The sequence below is a fragment of the Doryrhamphus excisus genome, linkage group LG18 (genome assembly GCF_037039965.1).
Source record: "Doryrhamphus excisus strain RoL-2023G ecotype Guam linkage group LG18, RoL_Dexc_Guam_v1.1, whole genome shotgun sequence".
Classification (NCBI taxonomy): Eukaryota; Metazoa; Chordata; class Actinopteri; order Syngnathiformes; family Syngnathidae; genus Doryrhamphus; species Doryrhamphus excisus.
In genome coordinates this window covers 9,355,251-9,381,280 of record NC_136374.1, presented here as the reverse complement: position 1 = coordinate 9,381,280, position 26,030 = coordinate 9,355,251, and the positions used below count along the sequence as shown (strand labels likewise).

General features: G+C 40.5%; 1 protein-coding gene across 1 annotated transcript; it reads right to left on the bottom strand.

Annotated features, from left to right (window-relative positions):
* Nucleotides 1-2,683: 2,683 nt before the first annotated feature.
* Nucleotides 2,684-25,365, bottom strand: slc6a11b (solute carrier family 6 member 11b). Its single transcript, XM_058054407.2, has 15 exons — nucleotides 25,142-25,365; nucleotides 24,648-24,946; nucleotides 23,150-23,284; nucleotides 22,946-23,086; nucleotides 22,795-22,876; nucleotides 21,011-21,143; nucleotides 17,565-17,699; nucleotides 11,871-11,974; nucleotides 11,611-11,735; nucleotides 10,890-11,002; nucleotides 9,925-10,062; nucleotides 7,087-7,189; nucleotides 6,780-6,880; nucleotides 6,537-6,707; nucleotides 2,684-5,034 (listed from the first exon to the last, which is right to left on the bottom strand). The coding sequence occupies exons 2-15, from the start codon at nucleotides 24,856-24,858 to the stop codon at nucleotides 4,891-4,893; spliced, it is 1,836 nt and encodes a 611-aa protein (XP_057910390.1). The 5' UTR covers nucleotides 24,859-24,946; nucleotides 25,142-25,365; the 3' UTR covers nucleotides 2,684-4,890.
* Nucleotides 25,366-26,030: the final 665 nt, after the last annotated feature.

Here is a 26,030-nt window from a genome sequence, read left to right as displayed (position 1 = left end):
CTGAAAAGAGCTGGGACCACCGTTTCCAAGGTTACTGTAGGTAATACACTAAGACGTCATGATGTGAAATCATGCATGGCACGAAAGGTTCCCCTGCTTAAACCAGCACATGTCAAGGCCCGTCTTAAGTTTGCATATGACCATTTGGATGATACAGAGGAGTCATGGGAGAAAGTTTTATGGTCAGATGAGACCAAAATAGAACTTTTTGGTCATAATTCCAATAAGCGTGTTTGGAGGAAGAAGAATGAAGAGTACAATCCGAAGAACACCATCCCTACTGTGAAGCATGGGGGTGGTAGCATCATGCTTTGGGGGTGTTTTTCTGCACATGGGACAGGACGAGTGCACTGCATTAAAGAGAGGATGACTGGGGCCGTGTATTGTGAGATTTTGGGGAACAACCTCCTTCCCTCTGTCAGAGCATTGAAGATGGGTCGTGGCTGGGTCTTCCAACACGACAACGACCCGAAGCACACAGCCAGGAAAACCAAGGAGTGGCTCCGTAAGAAGCATATCAAGGTTCTAGCATGGCCCAGCCAGTCTCCAGACCTGAACCCAATCGAAAATCTTTGGAGGGAGCTCAGACTCCGTGTTTCTCAGCGACAGCCCAGAAACCTGACTGATCTAGAGAAGATCTGTGTGGAGGAGTGGGCCAAGATCCCTCCTGCAGTGTGTGCAAACCTGGTGAAAAACTACAGGAAACGTTTGACCTCTGTAATAGCAAACAAAGGCTACTGTACCAAATATTAACATTCATTTTCTCAGGTGTTCAAATACTTATTAGCAGCTGTATCACACAAATAAATTGTTAAAAAATCATGCATTGTGATTTCTGGATTTTTCTTTTTAGTTTATCTCTCTCACAGTGGACATGCACCTACGATGAAAATTTCAGACCCCTCCATGATTTCTAAGTGGGAGAAATAGCAAAATAGCAGGGTGTTCAAATACTTATTTTCTTCACTGTATCTGGCTTTGTACTATGCAAGTAATCGTGCAGTTGTTTGTTTTTTTTAGCCCAACTTTTAGACTGTCAGCCATCTGCACAAGGAACTCCTTGCAGGACATGTAAAACAGAACGTCACCGCACTGACTGTGGTTGTGCTCGATAAAATGTGTACTTAGTAGCTGTGTTACAGTATTCTCAAAAAAATATCTAAACATTTAAAGACTTTAAACGTAAGTAATAACACATTTTTTGCGACATTTCAAGGGAATTTAGCCTATAAATAGCCTATAAATAAATTTAAATTTATGCTAGTAGTCCACTGGGCTGCCGCCAGTTGGTGCCAGTTCGCGCCAATGCAATTTGCTGTGGCATGCAGTGGCTCAAACTGCCTCCCAACTGGCTCGTGGTGGCCTGTAACGGGGGCAAAAATTTTGTCGCGCTACTTGCATCAAGCAATCAGCACAAATTGAGCACCAAGTGGAACCCAATATCGCAAACAATTTGCCTATTGGAATCCACTGGAATGTAATGCCTCAAGCCAAGTTGCACCAATGATGCTAGGAGTCTACTGGGCCGGTGCCAGTTGGTGCCAAAGATTATGTGATTGGCACATAGCGGCTCGCTGTGGCACCGAATTAACAGCAACATGGCAACATGCAGAGTGAACATTAATTCGGCCCAGTGGACTCCTAGCATTAGATTTAAAGATTCTGCAGATAACTCTGTAATAATTTCTAAAACAACAAAAAAAAAACACAAGGTTGAATATCGAGATAGTGTGCCATATTAATCACGTCCAACTGTTGAATGTTTCAGTACTTTTTGCACAACTTGCTGTTCTCTAACAAAGTACATAGGTAAGGTACTGTTGATTCATTTAGCTTAGGTGTCATTTTCCATTTTAATGGTGCGTTCATGGATCACAACACTTTGAGAATTTAGCGGTTAAGTTCCTTGTTGGAGAACACCAAGTTGTGCAAAAAGTACTCATTCAACAATGAAGTTCACCCAAAAATGTTTACAAATGTGAGCAGTGTAGGTAAGTACTATAGATAAGATTCAGGATGGGCACAAAAATCAATAGTTGTGGATCTTGTGTTTTGAAGAATTTGTTGAGTCGTTTTCAAGTGGGGTGCGCTAGACATCAAGCTAAAAGCACGGCCTGTCAACTCAATGTCCAGGAGTTAGGTTTACCGACGTTCATACGTATGTGCTGCTACGCTGACGCGCATGAGTGCTGTTGACTAAAGAAGGGAGATTGTAAGTAAATATAAAAAGTTAGCCGTCATAGCGTTAATGGAGCCATTAATGTGACATGTGAGTGTAGGCGAGACATGATTGCTCATACATGGCACACGCCCAAAAAACAATGTGTTGAATTAACATTATACATTAATGGCTGTACTGTATGTTGACTTATTTTGATAGGACAGTACATTTTACTTTATATGGTATCAAAATGTAATTTCTTCAGACATGATTGTACTATGAAAAGTGAAAAAAATATTTGCAGGAATGTGAGGGGTGTACTCACTAAGGGGGTCATGTGACACCCAGTTCAGGAGATCAAACAATACACGAGATTGGGTCTATGGGAACGATATAGGATTTAAACTAAGCAATGTACAATGAAATCATGTATGACAAAACTGCAACCTATTAATATCATTTCGACTAGGTTACTCTCTGCTGCACTCTGTGTGTATGCTAGCAGCCCCGCCTCCACCCATTGACTGACAAAACTCCATTCATGCAGTTCTATGAAACCAATGCACAAAGTGAACCCTCCTCCTGGCCTTTTAGAGAAGAGAGGTGAGGATTGTGATGAATTTGATGATATTTTATTATCCCAAGCCTACATATTTGTTCACGATTTAATTTTGCAAGATCTTGTAACACCTCTACTATCTTATTTACTCCAATACCCATCCCAGGTTTGCAGCATCCATGCAATAATGATGAGAAATGAAAACAAGAAAGGGACAAGATGGAGGATACAAAGAGAAATGTGGCTCCTGTCATGTGTATCCGTCTCCTCCTCGTAAGGTGGAGCAGGAAATAAGAGTGCAGGGGTTGAAGGCTGTCTGTTTGTGTCTGTGTGAAAGGCTCAGCACTGGGAAATGTCACGCATGCAGACATAGGAGAGCAATGAGAGAACAGAGAGAGGCGTTTTGTTCTGTCTTTTTTAATATATGCTGTAAAACTCGGAGTGCCGGTTGCTCATAACAGTTTTTTTTTTAACCTTTAAACCTATTTTTATGTACCAATCATATGTGACTGTGTGAACCTCCCAAGCAGAAAGAGAGGGAGGGGGATCACATCAGCACATGAGGAGCCAATATAGTCTAACGCCACGATCGATAGCCTCATAACTTCATTCTGTTAAATCCAATATGATTTTTTTTGCTCACGTTGCTAAGCAACGGCAAAAAAAAATAGTGCACGACACCAATCACAAAAAAGTAACATAGCTGTAAATCCAATATCTAGTCAAAATATGATCACATGACCCAACATTCTGAATTCCGTGCATGATCGTATTTAAAACTTTAACGTTAAGATTAAATTGATGAGGTCTCATGAATCAAATTTGACATAAACGCCATCTGTGGCTCCATCCCTTCAATCTAAATTAGCATCTCAGCGGGATATTACGTGCATTTTGATTAAATCCAAGACCATTTTATTTATGAAATCATCTAATTACATCAAAAATACATTTGTCCATTTTGGTTACTGGGCCTTATTTCAAATGTTTTGACTAGAAATTAGACAACATTAACAACAAACAGTATTTCTGTGCCTTAAATCGTCAAAGATTTAAATGCTAGAATGTACATCCCTGTTTCGTTCCAACACCACCGGCGAATGGCAATAAAACGCCAATAATACATGCACCTTTAAAAACATCAGTTTTTGACACTGCTCCTCCCCCTCTCCAAACCCTTTTGCTAGCTTGACGTTGACGTTCTCCCCCAATTTTGGATCAACATTTGCAATAAAAGTGTGATTCAGTTTGACACTCTTCCTCTTCTCTCTTCAACTGCCATTGTCCACTCGTGACAAAATCCAGGTTAAGCCCTAAATATGCCTCACTCACTTATTAAACAAAATTCTATTATAGTGCAGGTACTCACTGTTAATGAATGATAATGGAAGATGATCCATGAACAGATAGAATTGGAGTCACGGTGTACGACAAAAAAACTGGTACGTTCAAGGACCGATGAACAAAGTGCGAAATCTCATTATGAGTGAAATATACAGACATGTAAAATTGGTGGTCTTTTTTTAACAGTGGTACATGTAAACTGTACATTTTACTGGTATTAACACGTATATTTATAAATTATTACTGGGGCTGTGAATGCTGAACGGCGAGTATGCAAAGATCCACTCTACTGTACAGTACTTTACTGCTGGAAAATACTCAGTGCCCTCCGATAGTCTTGGCACAGACACAAATGGTCGTACGCTCTGTCACACCATGCCGAGCTGCTACAGTTTAGACATGAGGGTACCTCGTACCTAACAGAGGGGTGTTCCACTTTACACAGACGTGTACACCATTAGCCTTTTGCAACACAACACAATGGTATTGTTGTGAAAGGCACACACACTAACGTAGCCCGTACCAACAAGGAACGGGTACTATTGGCGATATAATCATACATCATCAAATAGGCTTAACTATTAAATGGTTAGCAAAGACATAGTCTGCTTTAGTGACAAAGTTAAAAAGAACCCAACAAACGTGTTATTAAAAAGTTTGTGCAAAAACAAAAGCAGACTAAATATATCTGGTGATCACTTGTACATTTTTTTTTTTTTTACAAAATCAAAATAACCCTTTCAATTTCTTATTTCTTATTTCAGTAATTTTTTTAAGGGTTGAAAATAGAATTGAGGCAGACGTCACGACCAGTCAGACAAGTCAATTAGAAATGCGTTTCCTTCTCTGAGACGGTGGAAATTTTCCCGTCAACCTTAAGTTTAGCGTCATTGACGGCATACGGACTGAGAGCGGCGAGCTTCCCTCGCATTTTCAGATCCGGGCTGGGCGTCGTCAACTTCTTCATTCTCTGCAAGAATGGGGAGACATTAGGAAGGGAGGGGTTCTGGTTGGTAAAACCTGGACATGGTGGGACTGTAATGACCAACACAACCCTTCTATTGAGAAGATCCAGGATATTTAACTTATGCTGGAGCATATCCTAGTTGTCTTCGGGCGAGAGGCGGGGTACACCCTGGACTGGTTGCCAGCCAATCACAGGGCACATACGTATAGACAAACAACCATTCACACTCGCATTCATACAGATGGACAATTTGCAGTCAATTCACTTCCTTTGCTTAAAGTATTATTTCATGATGAAATGGAAAATGTGCTCATTGCTGAAACCTTTTGAATATGTTGAATATATTGACTTTTGCATCATCATTTTGATTTCTTGTACATCAAAATATTAGGACAAAAAAGTTGTTATCAAAGTAACAATTTTATGAGGTTAAAATTTCTAACTTATATATTTTTAAGTTGTAATATTATAAGAAACACATTAAATCTTGGGGAAAAGTTGGAATATTTGGGGAATAAAGTTAAAAAAAAGGTTAAAATAGCAACAACAGCAGGAATGGGAAAAGAACAGCTATGATTTTCTAAGAATAAAGTCAAGATATTAAGAAAAAAAAGTGGTATTTTACAAGAATAAACTTGGAAAGAAGGAAAAAAATCATTTTAGTAGCATAGAGCTGAAATATTCCAGAAAAAAATGTTATTTTTCTGAAGTAGTAAATGAAAAACATACAAACAAAAATTTGTATGGGGGAAAAATGTAATATTACAGGAATAAAGTCAAAATATTAAGTGGAATAAAGTGATAATATTAAAACAACATTTATTTAATCCACCCATCCATTTATTTTCTATGCTACTTGTCTTCAAGGTTGCAGAGGTATGCTGGAGCCTGATTATTTCATTAAAAAAAATAATATTTAGAAAGTAAAAAAAAACAGCAAACATTAGAAAAAAAGAGTGATGTTGATATTAATAATAGGCTTTCACCTATATCACAGATATAACTTCTTAGCATATTTACATGTCAAAGTGGTCCTCGCTATAGAAAAAGTTTGGACACCCATGTCTCACTAATTTCTTCCAGTTGTTGCTGGTCTCTTTTTAAGCCTCTCAGCCTGTGCATGTTAAATGTAAATAGGTATGCGTCATCAAACTCTATTATCCCATAAACACAGACCTTTATATTAATGGATATTATCACTCTAATGAAGTGAAATGTATGAAATAATAATGAACAAGTTGAACAGAGCAGAGCAGTATTACAAAGAACCACCAGCATCATGACGGCTATGAGGTTATGAGAGCTAATTTGTTCCTGAATGATGTGGTCCTTCATCGATGCAGATTAAATCTGTGGCCAGTAAAATGAATGGCATGACTTTTTTTTTTTGTGGCTCTGACTTGATACAACTGAGAAGTAATTAAAAGTTTGAGCTTTTAAAAGCATTTCTTCAAAAGCTCCACAGTTTTAAAGTACCGTGGAGATGACAGTGTGTGTGTTTTTACCTCAGAGAAGGTGCCGGGAGTCTTCCAGATCATCCAGATTATCCCCAGAGGGATGCACACCATAGAGGACATGGCCATGAACCAGCCAATACCATAGCCCCACTCAGGGTAGGTGTACACGTTATTGTACTTCAGTGGCTTGTATTTGATTAGGAAGAACAGGAAAATACCCTAAAGGACACACAAATACATTCTTTATAGTTCTTATTGTCAAAAAGGGAATTGAATTGGTGGTGGACTCACAGCACAGATGCCCGGGGTCAAGATCATCCAGCACCATTTGATGAAGAAGACAGGCTTGTAGCCAATCATGTCTTCAATATTTAAGTAGAATCTGTCGCTGCCTGAAAACAAACATCGGTCACTCCGCTTCTCGCATCAAAAATAATGGCAAGACTGATCTCTAGCGGCACACTGCAAGGCCAACTAGTCACAATTGTAATACTTGTGTGTTATCATCATATCCAGCAGAGGGCGTAGTTGCCACTGGCCTGTTTTTTCCTTTGCTCCAATGTGAATAAACCACACACACATACTGTTATACTCTTACCATACACCCATCCGATACATATGGACTCAAAGATGGCCACAAACAGCAAGCACATGCCGCTGGCAGCGTACGAGTCAAACAGCTGAAAGACGTACATCCCTCCCTGTTGGGAGACAACACAGGAGTCAAAATGATACGAGTCAAACTAACTTGTTAGTGAACTGAAACACCTTATAACCAAAAAACTGCATTGCTTATAAATGATGAGGGATGCTGTGACCGAACCCAATCAGAGGACTGTAGAGTACTACAGTAGATCCCCACTTTTCAACACCTACCAATAAGTGGAGATTCGCAACTATAACAATAACTACATCACATTTTATGTAAAGAGATGTCAATATGTTATATTAAAAATCTAAAAATAATATACAATTAGTAATCCCAGTCCCACTTTACTTGACTGTACTTGAACACACCTTTTGACTTTGCTCCATGTTGACACTACTACTACTATGCTGTATTTTTCACCTCACATTTGGTTCCAAATGCATCTATGCTATGTTTCACTTTTGCATCTCACAGCAACTATGGTGCATGGAGCAGGAACCATAAAACCAAGTGTGGAATCTCAATGCATGACCAAAAAAAACCACCATCAGAGATGCATGAAGACATAAAAGTATTTTTTTTAAAGACAGAATTGTGGACTTTTTTTAATGATGGTGCATGTATGCTGTACATTTTACCTACATTTGTATGTATGTATAATTTAGGGCGAATGAGATGTGATTTCTGTGTAAAAAAATGTCGCACAACGAAAATAAGGTTCTTTTTGTAATAAAAGATTTGAAAAATTTCTGCAGAAATATTTTGGGATAAATTAAACATATAATAAGACTACAATTTGTAATCGTTTGACAATCAAATTTATCATTTTCTAATTAATTAATCATGATTAATCATCATTTGCCACTGTGTGAAATATGCCAATTTTTTATGTATTTTATAAACCGAAAGATAAATTACAGGACACAATGATATATATTTGTATGTATTAACAGCTCCAAGTGAACTGAATATTTATTCATTCATTCATTTTCCACCGCGTATCTTCACGAAGGCCGCGGGGGTGCTGGAGCCTATACCAGCTGTCCTTGGGCGAGAGGCGGGGCACATCCCCGGACTGGTCAACTGAACATTCAAGACCACACATCACATGGAGTCACGGTGTAGCCAGTCACAATAAAAAAATGGTATGTTCAAGGACCAATGAACGAAAGTGCGAAATCTCAGAACTGGAACATTATCAGTGAAGCATACAGACATGTAAAAACGGTGGTGTTTTTTTAACAGTGGTACATGTAAACTGTACATTTTACTGGTAATAATACGTACATATATTTATAAATTATTACTGGGGCTGTGAATGCTGAATGGCGAGTATGAATCTCTTTTAATAGTAGCTAAACATTTGAATCACACTTTAACCATGTTATTATGACCGATGAAGAGTTGCGTTCAAAGACACCACATAACTTGAGTTGAATTCAGGTTTTGAGTGTAGCTGTATCTTATGGGATTTAAAAGCATACTTAAAAGCAGCAAATTGTACTTCTGCGGGAAGAGATACAGTATGATATAAGTGAGATAAGAATATCCACTTACTGTATTTCTTTGTCTTTCTGCTTATTTAGACCACACATACATGCAAAATAAAGATATGACTTTTGGAGTGTCAGTAAATGCACCTCACTGTCAATGAGGAAGTGTCATTCTAGGGATGAGCTGACTAGAGACATGTTTACAAGTTGGAGATATATGTATATATGGCAATGTTTAGGCAGTCCACAGTACCAGTAAAGATAACACATCCTGCATTCACTCAGGACAGCTCCTCTGTTCCACTAAAAGCACCTTCATGAATAAAATCTCCCATGAATCCATGAGCAGGTATTACATCAGAGCTGTGGTGTGCTTGTAAACAGAAAATGGCAAATATTTCAGCCTGGTATTGAATATTAAACTTCCCAAGGGAGCTTTTCTAAACGCACTCATGTGGTATGCTTCTTGTGTGGTATTTCTTTTGACGGCAGTATACAATCAAAGTATCTGGAGAGCAGTTAAAAGTGGCAGATGAATCGTGAACATTTTAATGTACTACTCACTGGGAATGAGTAAGATTTAAAATTGTAAAGAGTTATGTCTAATGGCACTTATGGACCCTGCACAGTAGATAATGGTTGGAGTGCAGGGACGTATATAATCCAGAAGGTTTCAGTTAGTTTAGACGGATCCTTGGTTCCAAGTTGTATGATATTCTCACCCATGTTAGTGCATGTAACATCACATAATGTAGCATATGTGGAAATGTTTTTCAAGAGTAAACATTTTTTATGTAAGTGTACTCTTGTGAAAACAAATCTTTGATACATTCATAGTAACGATGATTGAAATTTCATATTAAAATAAAGTAATGTGGGAAGTTGGTTACAAATCTTTATGACCCTGCCTCTTAAAAGCATCAGAATTGTTATAACATTATAATTACATTATAATTATCAGGAAGCAGAATTCGAAACGAGGAATCAGAATCCAAACTGGAATTGTTCAAATTGAAATGATACCTTAACTTATATTTACAGATCTACTACATACTAAATGAAATGTTTTTTTGTACCTGCAAGCCTTCACCTGATGGGGTGATGATGATGATGATGATGATGTCTGATGATGAAATGTCTTCATGGAATGAATGGACAACAAATTGAATATGGGTAAATTGCATCCAAACATATATATGTGTATATATATATATATATATATATATATATATATATATATATATATATATATATATATATATATATATATAAAACAACCATATCCACCGCTCACCTCTGTACACATGATGAGTCCTATGAGGAAAGAGGCGATAGACATGCCGAGAATCAGCAGTTCTCTGCGGTAGCCTCTCCTGAAGGTTTCTGGGTACATGTCCACCACGGCTGTCACTAAGCTTTCCACACACACAAACTGGGAAATACATCAATAATCATCAATTTGTGGGTCACAAATTGAAAATGCTGTAAAAGCACTAATTGTAAAACTTTTATTTAAATAAAGCACTATTACATGGCGTGATAATTGGAGAGTAACTGTTATTTCTGAACTTTCATTATTTGATTTGGAGTGCATGAGAAAGTGGACAAGAACAGTTTTCTTTGATAAGGTCATTCATGAATGAGTATATTGCACCATTCTGCAGCAACAGAACCAATGTAATAGTAGTAAGAAGCAAACTGCTCAGCATTAATACCGCTGATGCGTTTGTTGTAAACGTCAGTAGGGAAAGTAACACGTATAAGCTTCAGACCAACGACTGAGGTCAATAAAGTTGACTTAAAATTCAAGTATAGGAGGCTCTGCATTTGATTGAACAGAGACATTAATTGGAGCATTTATAGTAAATTACAGGGTTCATTCATTCATTCATTTTCTACCGCTTATCCTCACAAGGGTCGCGGGGGTGCTGGAGCCTATCCCAGCTGTCTTCGAGAGGCGGTGTACACCCTGGACTGGTCGCCAGCCAATCACAGGGCCCATATAGACAAACAACCATTCACACTCACATTCATACCTATGGACAATTTGGAGTCGCCAATTAACCTAGCATGTTTTTGGAATGTGGCAGGAAATCGGAGTACCCGGAGAAAACCCACACATGCACGGGGAGAACATGCAAACTCCACACAGAGATGACCAAGGGTAGAATTGAACCCTTGTCTCCTCCTTTGGGAATTACATTTAAGTTAAATATAATATCATGTTTACCAAGCAATTAAAAGAAAGTCTGATCTTACCTGGCTGTCCAGTCCGAGAAAGATGAGCATCATGAAGAAGAGACAGGCCCAAAGTGGAGAAAGAGGCATCATAGTGACAGCTTTTGGGTATGCGATGAATGCAAGACCAGGACCTTGAAGTAAACATTTCCATAAGGAATCGGTTTATCTGCACCACGTCAGTCATTTTTGTTTTCTTTACCTGAAGTATATAGAGTACAATTGTACATAGCCTACAGATGCTTTCATTTTTTGTATCAGTTTTCACTTTGGATCAGAATGCTTCTTCCAACACATTCATCAACTCAGGTGGAGAAAACTGTGATGCATCACGCTGGTGTGTTGCACCATGGGACAGATAAATGGTCCAAAACATGAATGCAAGGTGACTGATGCTACACTTTGAAAAAAATACTAACTGGTTCAAAATAAGATGTGTTGGGCAGTCCCATTATCATGGAGTGCCCTACTCTCAGAAATGCATTAAGTTTCTTCCTGGCTGTGCTCGGGGACAAGCATTTTAAATCTCTCACGCTGTCATTCCCACTAAATCATTCATAGCAACTTGAATAAATCATAAAGTGGTGGTCCGAGAGGCTGCGTGAGTGTGAAGTTACATAATGTGTATTCACATGATGATGGATGAGGCGAACAAAGATTCATCGACTTTCTCTGCTCTATAATGTGAGACGCCCACATGCTAATGAGGCGCAGGTTGCGGCGACTTCTGTTCCTCACTCACCAGATTCTGCCACGGCCTCGATGGGAACATTCTGTTCGTAGGCCATGAATCCCAGCACTGAGAAAATAGCGAAACCTGCCACAAAGCTGGTGCCACTGTTCAAACAGCACAGCATGATGCAGTCCCTGAGGAAGAAGCCATCAAGATATCATCATCTTAAGAGTCGTAAGTTAAAGTGCAATCAGCACAGACTGTACAGCCTCTACTTTATGCTCATAATGAAGTTCATGGAAATGTACAAATGGCAAGGTGAGTTTTACCTATAGCAGTTGTTGTTGTAGGCGTTATAACTACCAAGGGCAGTGAGACAGCCCAAGCAGATGGCATAGGAGAAGAAGATCTGGGTTCCTGCATCCACCCATACCTGAAGTAATGCAGACATCATCACTTACAAACACATGACTGCTTGATAGAGAAAGTAGAAGATTCATTCATTCATGCATTTTGTCCAATCAAAGCATTTCATTGGTAACTGTGAGGGCGCTGCGATGATGTCAGCTTCCCCCTGGGCTCCTCTGGCATTGCAGCCCCGTCTATCCAATCATTAATTTTCTAAACCGCTTGTTTATTTCATTTTTCATTTCATTTTCTATCGCTTTTCCTCACGAGGGTCGCGGGGGTGCTGGAGCCTATCCCAGCTGTCTTTGGGCGAGAGGCGAAGTACACCCTGGACTGGTCGCCAGCCAATCACAAGGCACATATAAACAAACAACCATTCACACTCACATTCATACCTATGGACAATTTGGAGTCAAGAAAGTAGAGTAGAAGTAGAAGCTCAAATTGCTCGACTGTTTCTTTGTACTGTTTTTCATTGATATCAGTGATGTAGCCATATATGTTCTTTGAAATTCTCTGAATTATATCTCTGAATTTTCTTTAAATTTAATTTGGAGACAATGCACTTCTACCCTTGAGCAGATAATCATGGCAAGCAACGTTCCCTCTAAGCTCCGATCTTGTGTTCTCAGCACACAGCACTCAGCAAATACAGCTCAACAACAACAAAATCCAAACTGAACTGTAAATAAAATCAACACATAATTTATTCTGTACCATTTTGCAATGCAACTCCATGAGTGACAAGTGACAACAAGCAGTAATAACATAATGATGAACACTGTCAAGCCAGTGTTGAGATCCTGTTGGTATCTGTTTACTTACGCAGTCAATTAATTCATTACCAGTGCATAACAGAATACATGTCGTTGTTTTGCAGGTTAGCGTACTGCTAAGGAGTTAAGGGAGTTAAATGTCGCTTGCTGTATTTTGGCGGTGCCACATCCACTCACCAAGCTCAATTAATGGGCCATGTTTCTATTTTGATGACCGGACAGAGAAAAGTAAACATATACAGCAAATGTGGCGTCACTTTTAAACAGATTGCTGCAAAACAAAAAGCCAATCAGGAAATCAAAGCATACAAGATTCAGATCATGTAGGAGATAAATCCATGGCTTGCTTTGTCTGAGGTGGACAAAAGCCAAAGCTACATTATGAAACAGTGCTTACTGACCATTTGAACCCACTCATATACAAAATACCACAGAATGAAAGCTGGACTACTTCAGGTTCTCAGGTTTTGGACAGGTGCGATACGACAAATGTTCATGTTTGAGCTCCAAGGTCATTTGTGTATGCTCAGACTCTTGAAATATTTGCAAGTACAGTGTGACAATGTGTCAGAGATACAGAAATACATATGCATGTTACGGCATCATAATACATAAAATTCCATCCATCCATTTTCTGTACAGCTTATCCTCACAAGGGTCGCGGGCATGCTGGAGCCTAGCTTGGAAATGAAAGTGAAAATATAACGTTAAAGTAACAATCTATTTTTTTATATGTATTTTAACATTTTCCCATAATGCATTTTGTCCAATCAAAGCATTTCATTGGTAACTGTGAGGGCGCTGCGATGATGTCAGCTTCCCCCTGGGCTCCTCTGGCATTGCAGCCCCATCTATCCATTCATTAATTTTCTATATCGCTTGTTTATTTCATTTTTCATTTCATTTTCTACCGCTTATCCTCACGAGGGTCGCGGGGGGTGCTGGAACCTATCCCAGCTGTCTTCGGGCGAGAGGCGGGGTACACCCTGGACTGGTCGCCAGCCAATCACAGGCCACTATAGACAAACAAGCATTCACTCTCACATTCATACCTATGGACAATTCGGAGAATATGCATACAGAGGTGCCCGTACAGGGAATCAAACCGGGGTATACATAAAATTAATACATTAAAATTGAAAAATGGACACTTGTGAGTCTAGTTACATATTTACCTGCCATGTTCAATGAACAACATTGTCAACAACGTCAAGAAAGGCGACAGCAAAGCAGTTTGTACTTGCAGCACAGGACCTCTGCACCCACAGGGTAGCACGGGGTGCTAGCGGATTCAAACCGCATGCAGCATAGCTCTTTGAAAACTCTCTCACATCACCATTCAGCCACTAATCTCATTTCACCGTCACAAAACAATTAACAAACGCACAATCTTCACTCCCTCCTGGGAGTAACCACGGTAACTTCCGTGACCCCACAAACACAGGCCTGTTCCTGTGGAAGAACAGCCCTTTCTTTCCTAATGTTCATTAATGTTCCCTTTTAGTGCACCGTGGGCTGATGGCCGCATAGAGTAGGGAAACCTTTAACGCGTTGTGTTGAGTATGTGAAAACAACGTTCATGACGTGAAAACCGAAGGTTGTAAAGCGTTTTCATACAATATTCTTTGTTGTTTTGTTAGTTAGCAGAATAAGACAAAAACTACTACACAGATTTCCACAACAGCGTGTGGCGGGTTGGGGCATGGTTCAATGCTCATAGATCCAGATGATTTTTTTTGTTCTGAACTTTTGCAAGGTAGGGCTGCAACGATTAATCGACGTTGATTATATGAATTTGTGGAGATTTATTTTTGCTGCTTAATATCATTTTAATTGATAGACCTTTGATAAGAAGACAGGTGGATTTCCGCAAAGTAGGATAAAATATTAATTGAATATTTTCATATTTAGAGCATAAACAACCTGATGATGGCCTTCTAAAAAAAACATTATCAGACCACTGTAGACATTCAATAACATCCCTATAATAACCTTTATACCCTTACTACTTATTATAGTAGGCATGAACTCAAACTGAAAGTTAAGGTAATGTAATGTAAGACAATGTATCATCAATTACTGACACCTACTAACCAGCGTACTACAAATGGTTTGTCTTTTAATATGTTTTGACTAATAAATGGCCAAAGGAACCACAAAAGAGTGTTTATTAATTATTTTTTTAAAAACGAGATAAATTAAAGGCACAATATTCAAATCATTGAATGTCATGTTTACAGGAGATTTTCCATTTTAAGTGTCTATTTACTTTTTACTGTGGTTATACTCTTTGTGCTGTATATAACTGCATACAGTACTTCTCCCCACTTCATTTTGAGCCTTAAATATGTATATTGTGTATTTCGCAAGTCTACTGTGGACTTGGTTGTGCTATTTCTGTATATATTATGTTGCTGCAACCTTGCTCAAAATAAATACTAAAATGAAATGAAAAATGAGTATTACAAAATCATAATCACACCTAGTTTTTATCAATATTTAAATCATGATTACAAATATTCAAAAATAATATAATAAAATTTATTAAGTTAAATAAAATACATTTTCATTGTACTTGAATGAATGAATGAAATGGAATGGAAAAAAAGAAAGCCTATGCAAAAAAAAAAAAAGCCATACTACAAGGAACAGGAACAGAAAACGGGCCTACAACGTGAGATTTCTGCTGAGAAATGCCAGCCTGTCAACATTTCTGGCTTCATAGACACTGTGTTTCCCACAGTGCTAAAGACTCTCTCAGAGGGAACACTTGCTGCCGGTATGCTTAAATATTTTTGGGCGAGCTTTGACAGTTGTGGGGAGACCCTGAATCCTGAGTCACCTGCTATGGCCGCCATGGTGCACTAGTAATCGAACATCTGCTCCAAGCAGACCCGGTGGTGCGATTATTAATGTTGATGGTGATTAATGGTAACGGTGATTAATCATACAGTCCAATCTGATCCGATAAATATTAAGTACCTTTGATCAACAGTAGAATTACTACAGCTTCTGCTTGAATATAAACAAGCGGCAAAGCCGTTTCATTCAGATTAAAAAAAAACATCCACACATGACTCGCTGGCGTTGGGAACACCAAGGAATGTTGGATTACAGAATTCAATGTGTATGTAAAGCACTTAATAATTCCTTCTTTACTACCACTTCCACATTACATTTCTTATCATTCCTAGTCGGAATACCATAGTTCACAATCTGCACAGTATCAAACAACTGCATGTATTATCTGAGTTTTTCGCCCTGATATTCGATATCAATATAGGATCGAGACACCCCTGGTAGAAGTTATATATAAGTATAATAAATAACACTTTGCGTCTCACAGCAACTATGGCGCATTGAAAAGGTGCCAAACAAAGTACGAAATCTCAACACTTGACGGAAAAACACTTAAATTTTTGGCCTTCATTTAACAGTGGTACATGTTTATGTGATTCCCCCTTTTGCATGTTTCCGGGGTTCTCCGGGTACTCCGGTTTCCTCCCACATTCCAAAAACATGCTAGGTTAATTGGCGACTCCAAATTGTCCATAGGTATGAATGTGAGTGTGAATGGTTGTTTGTCTATATGTGCCCTGTGATTGGCTGGTGACCAGTTCAGGGTGTACCCCAGCTGGGATAGGCTCCAGCACCCCCGCGACCCTTGTGAGGATAAGCAGTAGAAAATGAATGAATGAATGAATGTACATGTTTATACAACATTTTACCTGTATGATCACATATTATTAAATTATTACTGACTTATGGTGAGTAAGATGTATTTTCTGCTCATTTTCAGAGAAAAAAAATATAACTTCAAAAAATGATGTGCAAGGATTGAGCATAGGAGAGTGAAGAGACATGGAGTTGAGCTGACACACACACAAACATACAACTTCACACAGCCTGGAAGTGAACAGAGCCTTGATTGTCCCAGAGGAAGCCAATTTAACATCAGTGTCACAAGTAATGCCTTCCTCTGCCAAAGAGCAACACTTCTATATCACTCGCCTTCACTTCTCCTTTGACCCCCGCCCCCCCACCACACACTTTTTTCCTCCATTCTTCTTATATGTTACAACACAACCAGATAATGGTGCGGCTGTAGTGAAATCTAAAACTGAGGTTTACTTAAGAGATTAAAATGACCCAGCAAGCAAATATGTATATCTACTAATGTCATCAATATGTTCTTTTGGGGTATAATGGGCTGTGAATGGGGTGCTATTGCCCCATTCATGGTATCCAAGGTACAGTATCTACCGTATCTATCACAGTATGATGTTTTCCTCTTAAACCAAAATCATCTGTCTCCTTTCACGTTGTCATGACAGCAATATTCTTGTGACATTTACTGGTCTGCAGTTGCCTAGCGACTCAAGCTGTCTGCCTAGACAAGGTCTAGTGGGTGTAATGTTCATTCATTCATTTTTCATTCATTTTCTATCACTTATCCTCACAAGGGTCATGGGGCCTATCCCAGCTGTCTTCGGGCGAGAGGACTGGTCGCCAGCCAATCACAGGGCACATATAGACAAACAACCATTCACACTCACATTCATACCTATGGACAATTTGGAGTCGCCAATTAACCTAGCATGTTTTTGGAATGTGGGAGGAAATCGGAGTACCCGGAAAAAAGCCACGCATGCACAGGGAGAACATGCAAACTCCACACAGAGATACTCGTGTCTCCTAGCTGTGTGGCCTGTGCCCTAACCACTCGTCCACCGTGCAGCCTGGGTGTAATGTATGAAATGTAAATCTTGATCTTTGGGATTCATCACCACCATTGCCCTGCTGAAGGTCATCCAATCAGATGATGATTTCTGTGCCTACCTGAGGGTCGGAGAGACGGGAGATGTCTGGGTAGAGGTAAAACTTGATGCCATCGTAAGCTCCCGGCAGTGTTACTCCTCTGATCAGCAGAATCAGCAACATGAAGTATGGGAATGTGGCCGTCACGTACACAACCTGCAGATACAAAACAGATTTGGAATATCTACTTTTTGACAATTTTAACAACAAAGCATCTGATGCTCACCTTGACCAACTTACTCGTCTTGCTGAGTGTTTACATATCATTACATTACATACTACAGAGTGTATAGTGAGGTGTAAATATTTATAATCAATTTTACAGTATGGAATCTTTGATCCGGTACAATGGTGTACCAATTTCCAAATTGGCACACATTACAAGTGAGGGACAGTCAGTGTAACTGCCTCACGCCAAGTGGCTGCAGAATAAACAAATACAGTGCAACCTGTCATCATTGTACTTCCCAATCAAGAGACGCGATAAACCAGAAGTGTCCTAAGTGCAGCAGGCTGCAAAATAAAATTGATTATTAATGACATGTGTTATTAGGCATTGCATTTGTTTGCTTTATCGCAATGACACGAAGCTAAGACATTGACGTATTTGTTTTAGCTAGGGCTGTCAAAGTTACATAATTAAGTGTTAAAGGACGTTTCCTCTATAGGGGACCTACTATGTTAAATTTTTGACCCTTTGTATTGAGTTGTGGTCTCCTATAGAGCAGCTACACACAATAACCCCCGCAGAAAACCTTTTAGATTTTCCAGAATCTGCACCTATTCCAGCTGCATTTCCTTTGATTTTGGTCTTCCTGCCAAAACGGTCTGTTTTAATTTATTCCACCCACGGCCTGCCTCCTGGCATGTCCACTCCACTGTGATTTGGTCACACGTCCTTAGTGCTTCCTAACTATGAACCATATGAGGAAGTCCACCTCTCTGTGACATCACAAAGGGGCAGTTTTGTCACACCTTTTGAAACAGCGTGTTTTCAGCCATCCCAAACTTCTTTCAGGGCTCACATTCAAATGCGCAAACCTCATTATTTGAAACTTTGGCATCGTTTAACCCGAGAATACAACATTCTAACTACATTTATAAGGTAAATTTAATTAATGTGCACGCCTCCTGTTTGACCCACAGCCCGCACCGTAGTTTGATTTCAGCACGGTAACTCAAACTGGAATAAATATTGAGCAGAAATGGAGAAAGAACAGAGTATTTTTATTGGTAATGTGACCTTCAAAGCCCAAGCAATGGCTCTTGCAACAATACCAAAATTATTTGTATCTGCTGTCGCTGTGTTTGACTTATCACAGATTATGTCGCCTGGCAGAGACTGGAGCAGTGCAGGTATTGCTTTTATTGTCATATTCAGTGGTACCTTGGCATAAGAGTGGCACAACCAACTATGCAGTGTTTTTTTTTTTACATGCGAGCTGTCCCTGCGCTGATTTTTGCATTGAACTGCATGCTAAAATTTGAGTTAGAGCTGCTATTTACGGGCTGTCGATGTGACGACCATGGCTGAAGTCGAGCAACAAACTATCTAGGGCAGTGCTTTTCATAAATGTTGGACACACTATGCCACTGTTAGTCCTACGGAGGGGGTTGAACCACAGCTTTGGCCAGGAGAAGCTGCCCGCTTTTCCCAGGAAAGGTGCATTAGTGTCGAACACACTGTGCCTGCACTCCGTAAACGCGGACCTACGTTTACCACTCTTTGAGTTCATACATGGTAAGTCAGGGGCCAGCGAGTCAATCATGAGCTACCAGTAGCTCCTAACTATTTTTCAATTATCTCCCGAGAGGCTTTATTCATTTATTATAAACTCCAATACCCACAAAATTAGAAAGTGGGGTTCGGCACGGTACTTAGGAGCGCTTGGGAGTGTGAGCAACAGCGGAGTGGGTATGCCCGGAGGCCGGCCGTGGGTGGAATTATTGAAAACAGACCATTTTGGCGGGAAGCAGCAAATGCGAGGAAATGCAGCTGGAATAGGTACAGATTCTGGAAGATCTAGAAAGTTTTCTGTGCCGGTTACTGTGTGTAGCTGCTCTACAGGAGTCCACAACTCAACACAAAGGGTGATAGGCATGATAGGTCCCCTTTAAACTCTATTCTAAATTTGACATGGCGCCACTGTAATGAGGCTCATATGGGTGAGATATGATTTCTTCTCTACACCGCTACTATATAGTGTGTATGGTGTTCATAGTCGTCACAGCAGTCAACAGTAACAGAAAGCCTTGTCTGTGTGTTTTTTCTTCTTTTTTTTTTTGCAGGATTGTGCTCCACGTCTGGAGAAAACACTTAAGAAAAAGACCCTGGCGGTGGTGGACAACATATATCGCCCGGCTTGCTGGAATCCAGTCAACGGTCACCAATTGAGGGCAGAACGGAACAGAACAGAGCCAGGCCAGGAGGCTGAAAAGAAAAGAGGGCTCCTCTGGCTCAAGCTCTTAAACAGGAGGAGCCCAGAGGAGTGATGCTGGCAGTGTGGGAAAATGTGCTTCAAAGAGACACACAACAAGCAGGCAAATACACAACTTCACTCGCAACAAAGCTGTGGTACACACATGCAGTCCAGTCCTTAAAGACCTTGCTGATCCTTAGGATGCACAGGCTCTAAATATAGCTCAACACTTTATTTGTAAAAAGAAAAGTATGATGCTAAAGATGTAATCGCTACTAATCCCAGTATTTCTAATAGTAAAAGTGTGGGAAAACCTGCCACACAACACGCTTCCTTCAAATTGACAAATAAAACAATTACACATCCGAAATGTTTCTCTTTCTGTGCATTTGCATTAGCAACAAAGAGGGCAATATTCACCCACAGCGTGCACTTTTGATGCACCACAATGCTGCCTCTACGTCACCACGGGCAAACATTTAAGCCATCGCAAATTTACTGGTCAATCTTGCCCCTGCCTTGCCAGTAAATCTAGCAGGAGAGCTTAAATGTGAGAATGGCTTGCAAACACAGCCACAAAACAAACAGCTTAGCAGTGTCGGAGCTGAATGGACCCGTTGGAAAGCGAGGGAGAGAAAGAGACAGAGGGAGAGGATATACTCTGCATGCTACTCATGAACACTTCCCTTGCCTCTAGTGAATGCAGAAATCAATCTTGGACCGGCTGCTAAAGCCCGGCCATGAAGGAGCATTCTCCCCTCTTTACTTCACAGACAGACAAAAGACACTTCAGGGGGAAAATCAGCATTGCCGCCATGTTTTGGTTCCCCTCCCCTAGCCATTCATTTTTTTTTCCCTTACACACACCTCTTTCTTGCCACTCCTGCATCTCTTTTCCCCGTACTACCACCATCTCCCAACTTATTCTGCAACTTTGAGTCATAGATATGTTTGCTAATTGCTGCTGGTGAAATTTAAATAATGATGATTCAGCGTTGTGTGAAGACTTTACATTATGTTTTTTTAATAATAAGATGCTGTTCTCACCTTGCCGGTCGACTTGGGTCCCTTCCAGATGCAGAAGTAGCAGATAAACCAGGCCAGGGCCAAACACATGGCCAGCTCCCAGCGCATCCCCCCCATGTGTTCGATACCATCTGATATCTTCAGTACTCGCCGTCTGCATGGGCGAAGGAAAGAGAGATGACATGTTCAATGACATGATGATGTTCAATCAATGCTGAGACTTTAGAAGAAACCAAAGCTTAGCGCTGACACAATCTAGTATGTTACTGCTAAGGCTGCACCATTATGCAAAATATGTGAATCGGGATTTTCTGATTGAAATTGCAATCAGAATTCTACGGGTATTTTCTACGCACACACAAACACTATTTATGATCGTTATTATTACACTCTTCTATCTCATACGAACAATAACAAGTCTGTTGGTGAAAATATAACTGTCCACTTATGGTGAACATATAATGTTTGCTTTGTACAAACATATATATGACTTCCGTACTGTACCAGAAGAGGGCCAACGGGTGGCTTTCATTGGTTCTTTTGCAAGCCCAGCGTTTCCCATACATTCATGGCAGTCACAATTTGGACCGCCACAAATAAATTGGGCACTACCTGCTCGCCTTCACTCATAAACTTATTATTCTGGGACTGTCTGTGAATGTACAGGTAGTTTGTGGTTCTTACTCTGTACAGTAGATGGCATGGTAACTCCTGGGTTTCCTTAGAATAAAAAGATGTAGCAAGAGGAACCAATGTTACTAACTATATTTAGTGAGTACTAGATTTGACATGTCTATTGACTTTTTCTGGTTGTATTGGACACTTTGGGGGAATCGACCAAGAAATAAATGCAATGAAGTCCTGTGGGAAACACTAAAGCCTACAATAGTTGCTACAATACAAAGCTTAGTTTCATCTTGATGGGCCACCAGGTGTCACAGTCAAGGTGACCCACGTCTGTAACACTGTGCTTCCTGTTTGTCAAAGCGTCCCCGGGCAGCGGTATTGACAGAGGATGTGAGGCAGTGACAAAGTTAAATGGCACTGGCAAATATCTCTGCCACTGAGTTCACCCCCACAGATCCTGAACCAGCCATTGATCATGGTGACATGTTCTTGGTTTCAGGCCACAGGCTAAGTCCAACACAGCCACCCTCTGGCCCTCCTGGTCAGCCACACAGAATCGGGACTGCACCAGTAGTAGTTTTAGACACACTGATAACTGCTTCTATATGTGTCATGTCAGCAATAAGTGAACTTTTGAAGGATTCAGAAATGTTTTTACAAGTAAATGTACCTATTCTATTTTGCATAGTGGAAAACATTTTTACCCCTTGGTGAGTCCTTCTCCTACCTGACATTGGTACAAAACTAATCTCCATTCATTCAGATTTAAAATCATCCAACATATACATTGATTAGCTGGTGTAAAATCTGCTCTCATGGTGTAAAAACAGCGACTGGCAGCCAGAGTGGAAGTGTGGTCAGCACTGCCCGCTGGCAAAGGCTGATCTGCTGCCATACTCATGGCTCCAGCTGGGAGACAGCCGGCCTAGCGGACCCTGCTGACAAAAATGAAAAGAGCTGACTAATTATTATTAGTTGGGAGGTTGAATGGGTCAGTAAGACTGACTGAGAATGAAATGTCTCAGATTTTTATGCATATTAAACATGACTTGGGCTCGGGATAGTAAAGCAGAGCTGACAAAAAGTGGCCGTGATAGGATGGAAAGATGACAGAATCGTTTCTGAATAAAGAATATTAAGTGGCAGAGAGGATAGGGTAACAAAAAAAATGTACTCACTCCCAAAATTCAATAACAGGAGACGTTGCGTTGGGGTTTGTAATGTTGGTGGCGTTCTCTCCATAGTAGTCCACACAGTTCTCTGTGGAGACACATATTCATTGCTTTGTTGTTACGTCTAAATGTGAAGAAAGAACCTCCTTTATTGCACCTGTATTCCAATAATGACCACAGCCAGCCCACGGCAGCTCTGTGGTGAAGCAGTTAAAGAGGTAGAAGATGGCCCAGGCGAGGATGACTACATAGTAGACGTTTAGATGAGCTTCGATCACCTGAGTCGCATAGCCGATGCCTGAAATGTGCAAACAAGTGACAAAATTAACACAAGAATGATATTGTCTGACAATGTTCTTACCTTCAAACAAGGGGCAGACTTTCCTCCAGCAGGTAATGCCTCCCTCGCTGGTAAATTGGCCCAGGGCAGTCTCCAGGAAAAAGACAGGGATACCACAGCACACGAAGAAGATGACATACGGAACGAAGAAAGCACCTTGACGAGAAAAGACGTCATTAGTTGGTTCTGAGCAAGTTTGGTCAAGAAATAACATAATAATGTGTTGCCCAATGTTGCCACTTGGGAATCTTGGACCAAAATGCAAGTACAGTAGTCCTACTAATGCAGCCATTACAATGCACATAAGTATTGGGACTCCTGGTACCAAAAAGATATTGAACCTTTGAAAATTCAAGTTTCAAAGGTTCCAAAGCCATAGCACTGACTACTTTTATGGTCCTGCAAAAGGTAGAAAAAAGTAACTTTTGAGTTACAATGTTGTATAGACTGACACTATTAGAGAGGGATCATCTATAAGCAACCATCATTCATTCATTCATTTTCTACCACTTTTTCCTCACGATGGTGGCAGGGGGTGCTGGAGCCTATCCCAGCTGTCTTCCGGCAAGAGCCAGCCAATCACAGGGCACATAGTATAAACAAACAACCATTCACACTCACATTCATACCTATGGACAATTTGGAGTCGGTAATTAACCTAGCATGTTTTTGGAATGTGGGAGGAAACCGGAGTACCCGGAGAAAACCCACGCATGCACGGGGAGAACATGCAAACTCCACACAGAGATGGTAGAGAGTGGAATTGAACTCGGGTCTCCTAGTTGTGAGGTCTGCGTGCTAACCACTCGACCGCCAAGCAGCCCTCATCTAAGCAACCTGCAAAACGCAAACAGGTAATGCTGCTGCATTCAGGCCCTACTGTAAAGAACATTAATTTGCTTCTAGAAATATACCATATAAAGCACCCGGAGTTCATTAAATCACACGGATACTTCACTCACGGTGCAACCAAAAATAACACAGGTACTAACTATAAATAACACAATATACTAATTGCACCACACAAACTAATCTACATACATTAATTTACAAGAATTCTATTTCAAACAAATGTATAATGCATGCAATGCATGCTGGGTAACCGCTGGGGAAGTGTGCACCTAGGCCTCCCAGCATCCCGTGCGGGTTGTAAATTAATACAAAATAGTATTATTGTACCTGTATATTAGTCAGTAAGCTTTTAATTTCAATTCGCATTTTGCATTTTTTGCACTGTTGCTCCATTAGTATGGTAGGCGTTTGGTTTGATGAACTCTTGGTTTGTAGTGTGTGAGTAATGGTGTAAATGTACAAATAACACATAATGTAGTTCTTGAATGTTGCTATACATGATTTTTTATAAAAAATGATCGTTAAATATTATGTGGAATTGATTGTTGATGAATTGTTGGAGTGCACTTCTGTATTGCAACCAGCAGAGGTGCTTCTTTGTGTGTTCTGTCTCAACTAGTTTGCTGTCTAAAGAAGTGTATGAGGATGCAGTAGGAAGCATCCTTACCTCCTCCATTCTTGTAGCAGAGGTAGGGAAACCTCCAGACGTTGCCAAGCCCAATGATCTCTCCAGCCACCGACAGCACAAACTCTATCTTGTTGTTCCACTGGCCTCTCTCGTAGTACTCCCTGTTGTCCAGGCTGGAGCTGGACCCCTCCGTGTCTCTACTGTCCTCCGGTTTACCATTTATCACCGGCCCGCTCTTCTCAGCTGTCATGTCGCTGCTGATTTACGCAGTATCTCAAGCAGCCAAAATGAACTTTAAGTACAAAAAAAAATGGAATACAGTCGTGCAGCCCTCCTCCCTGAATAAAACAGGAAGATGGGGAAGTCAAGCGTGACTCCTCATTAACTATGCATCTTGTTTTTTTCTTGTGGAAACACAAAAACAGAATAAAGAGGACAGAGGTTTACAGGTACGGAAAAAAACATCTCACAGGTGCATGGAAGTAACAAAATGAGAAGTTAAGTCAAAGAAGAAACATTAAACTAAGTCTTACCAAGCAGTGTCCAAGGTGCAACAGCAGTTCTTCTCAATACCTTCACAAAATACAGGTGAAAGGAGGAGCGAGGTAGATGAGATGAGAGGAATGATCAACACAAAGTGGAATCTCTTATCTACAAAAGATTCCCAAACGTGACCGGGATGTGTTGCGCACCAGGCGGTGGACCATGTGCGACTGTGCTCCTGCTCTCCGAGCGCGCCTCTCTCAAAGCGCCTTCACTTGAACAAAAGCCATGTGGTGAGAGGAGGAGGAGGACGGGGTGGATGGCACAGGAAACATGGCGGAAGGTTGGGTTAATGCAGGTGAAAGTAGCCTGTTTGTTTGAATAAAGCATTAATAAGTGTAGTAATAATAGCTACATATGCACAATATTCCTGTCATCTTTTATTAGCAAGACGCAAAATAAAATAAAAAAACATTTCATTGGGGCTGCACGGCGGGCTAGTGGTTAGCAGGCAGACCTCACAGCTAGGAGACCAGGGTTCAATTCCACCCTCGGCCATCTCTGTGTGGAGTTTGCATGTTCTCCCCGTGCATGCGTGGGTTTTCTCCGGGTACTCCGGTTTCCTCCCACATTCCAAAAACATGCTAGGTTAATTGGCGACTCCAAATTGTCCATAGGTATGAATGTGAGTGTGAATGGTTGTTTGTCTATATGTGCCCTGTGATTGGCTGGCCACCAGTCCAGGGTGTACCCCGCCTCTCGCTCAAAGACAGCTGGGATAGGCTCCAGCACCCCCGCGACCCTTGTTGTCTGAATACTTCTATAAATATAGTGACAGAGGCGCTAGGTTGGCAACAGTGATCCCTCCTGCTACATTTTCTTATTCTCTGGCATATGAGGTGTGTTACCATGCTATCTACTGCACAGATATGGTACTAC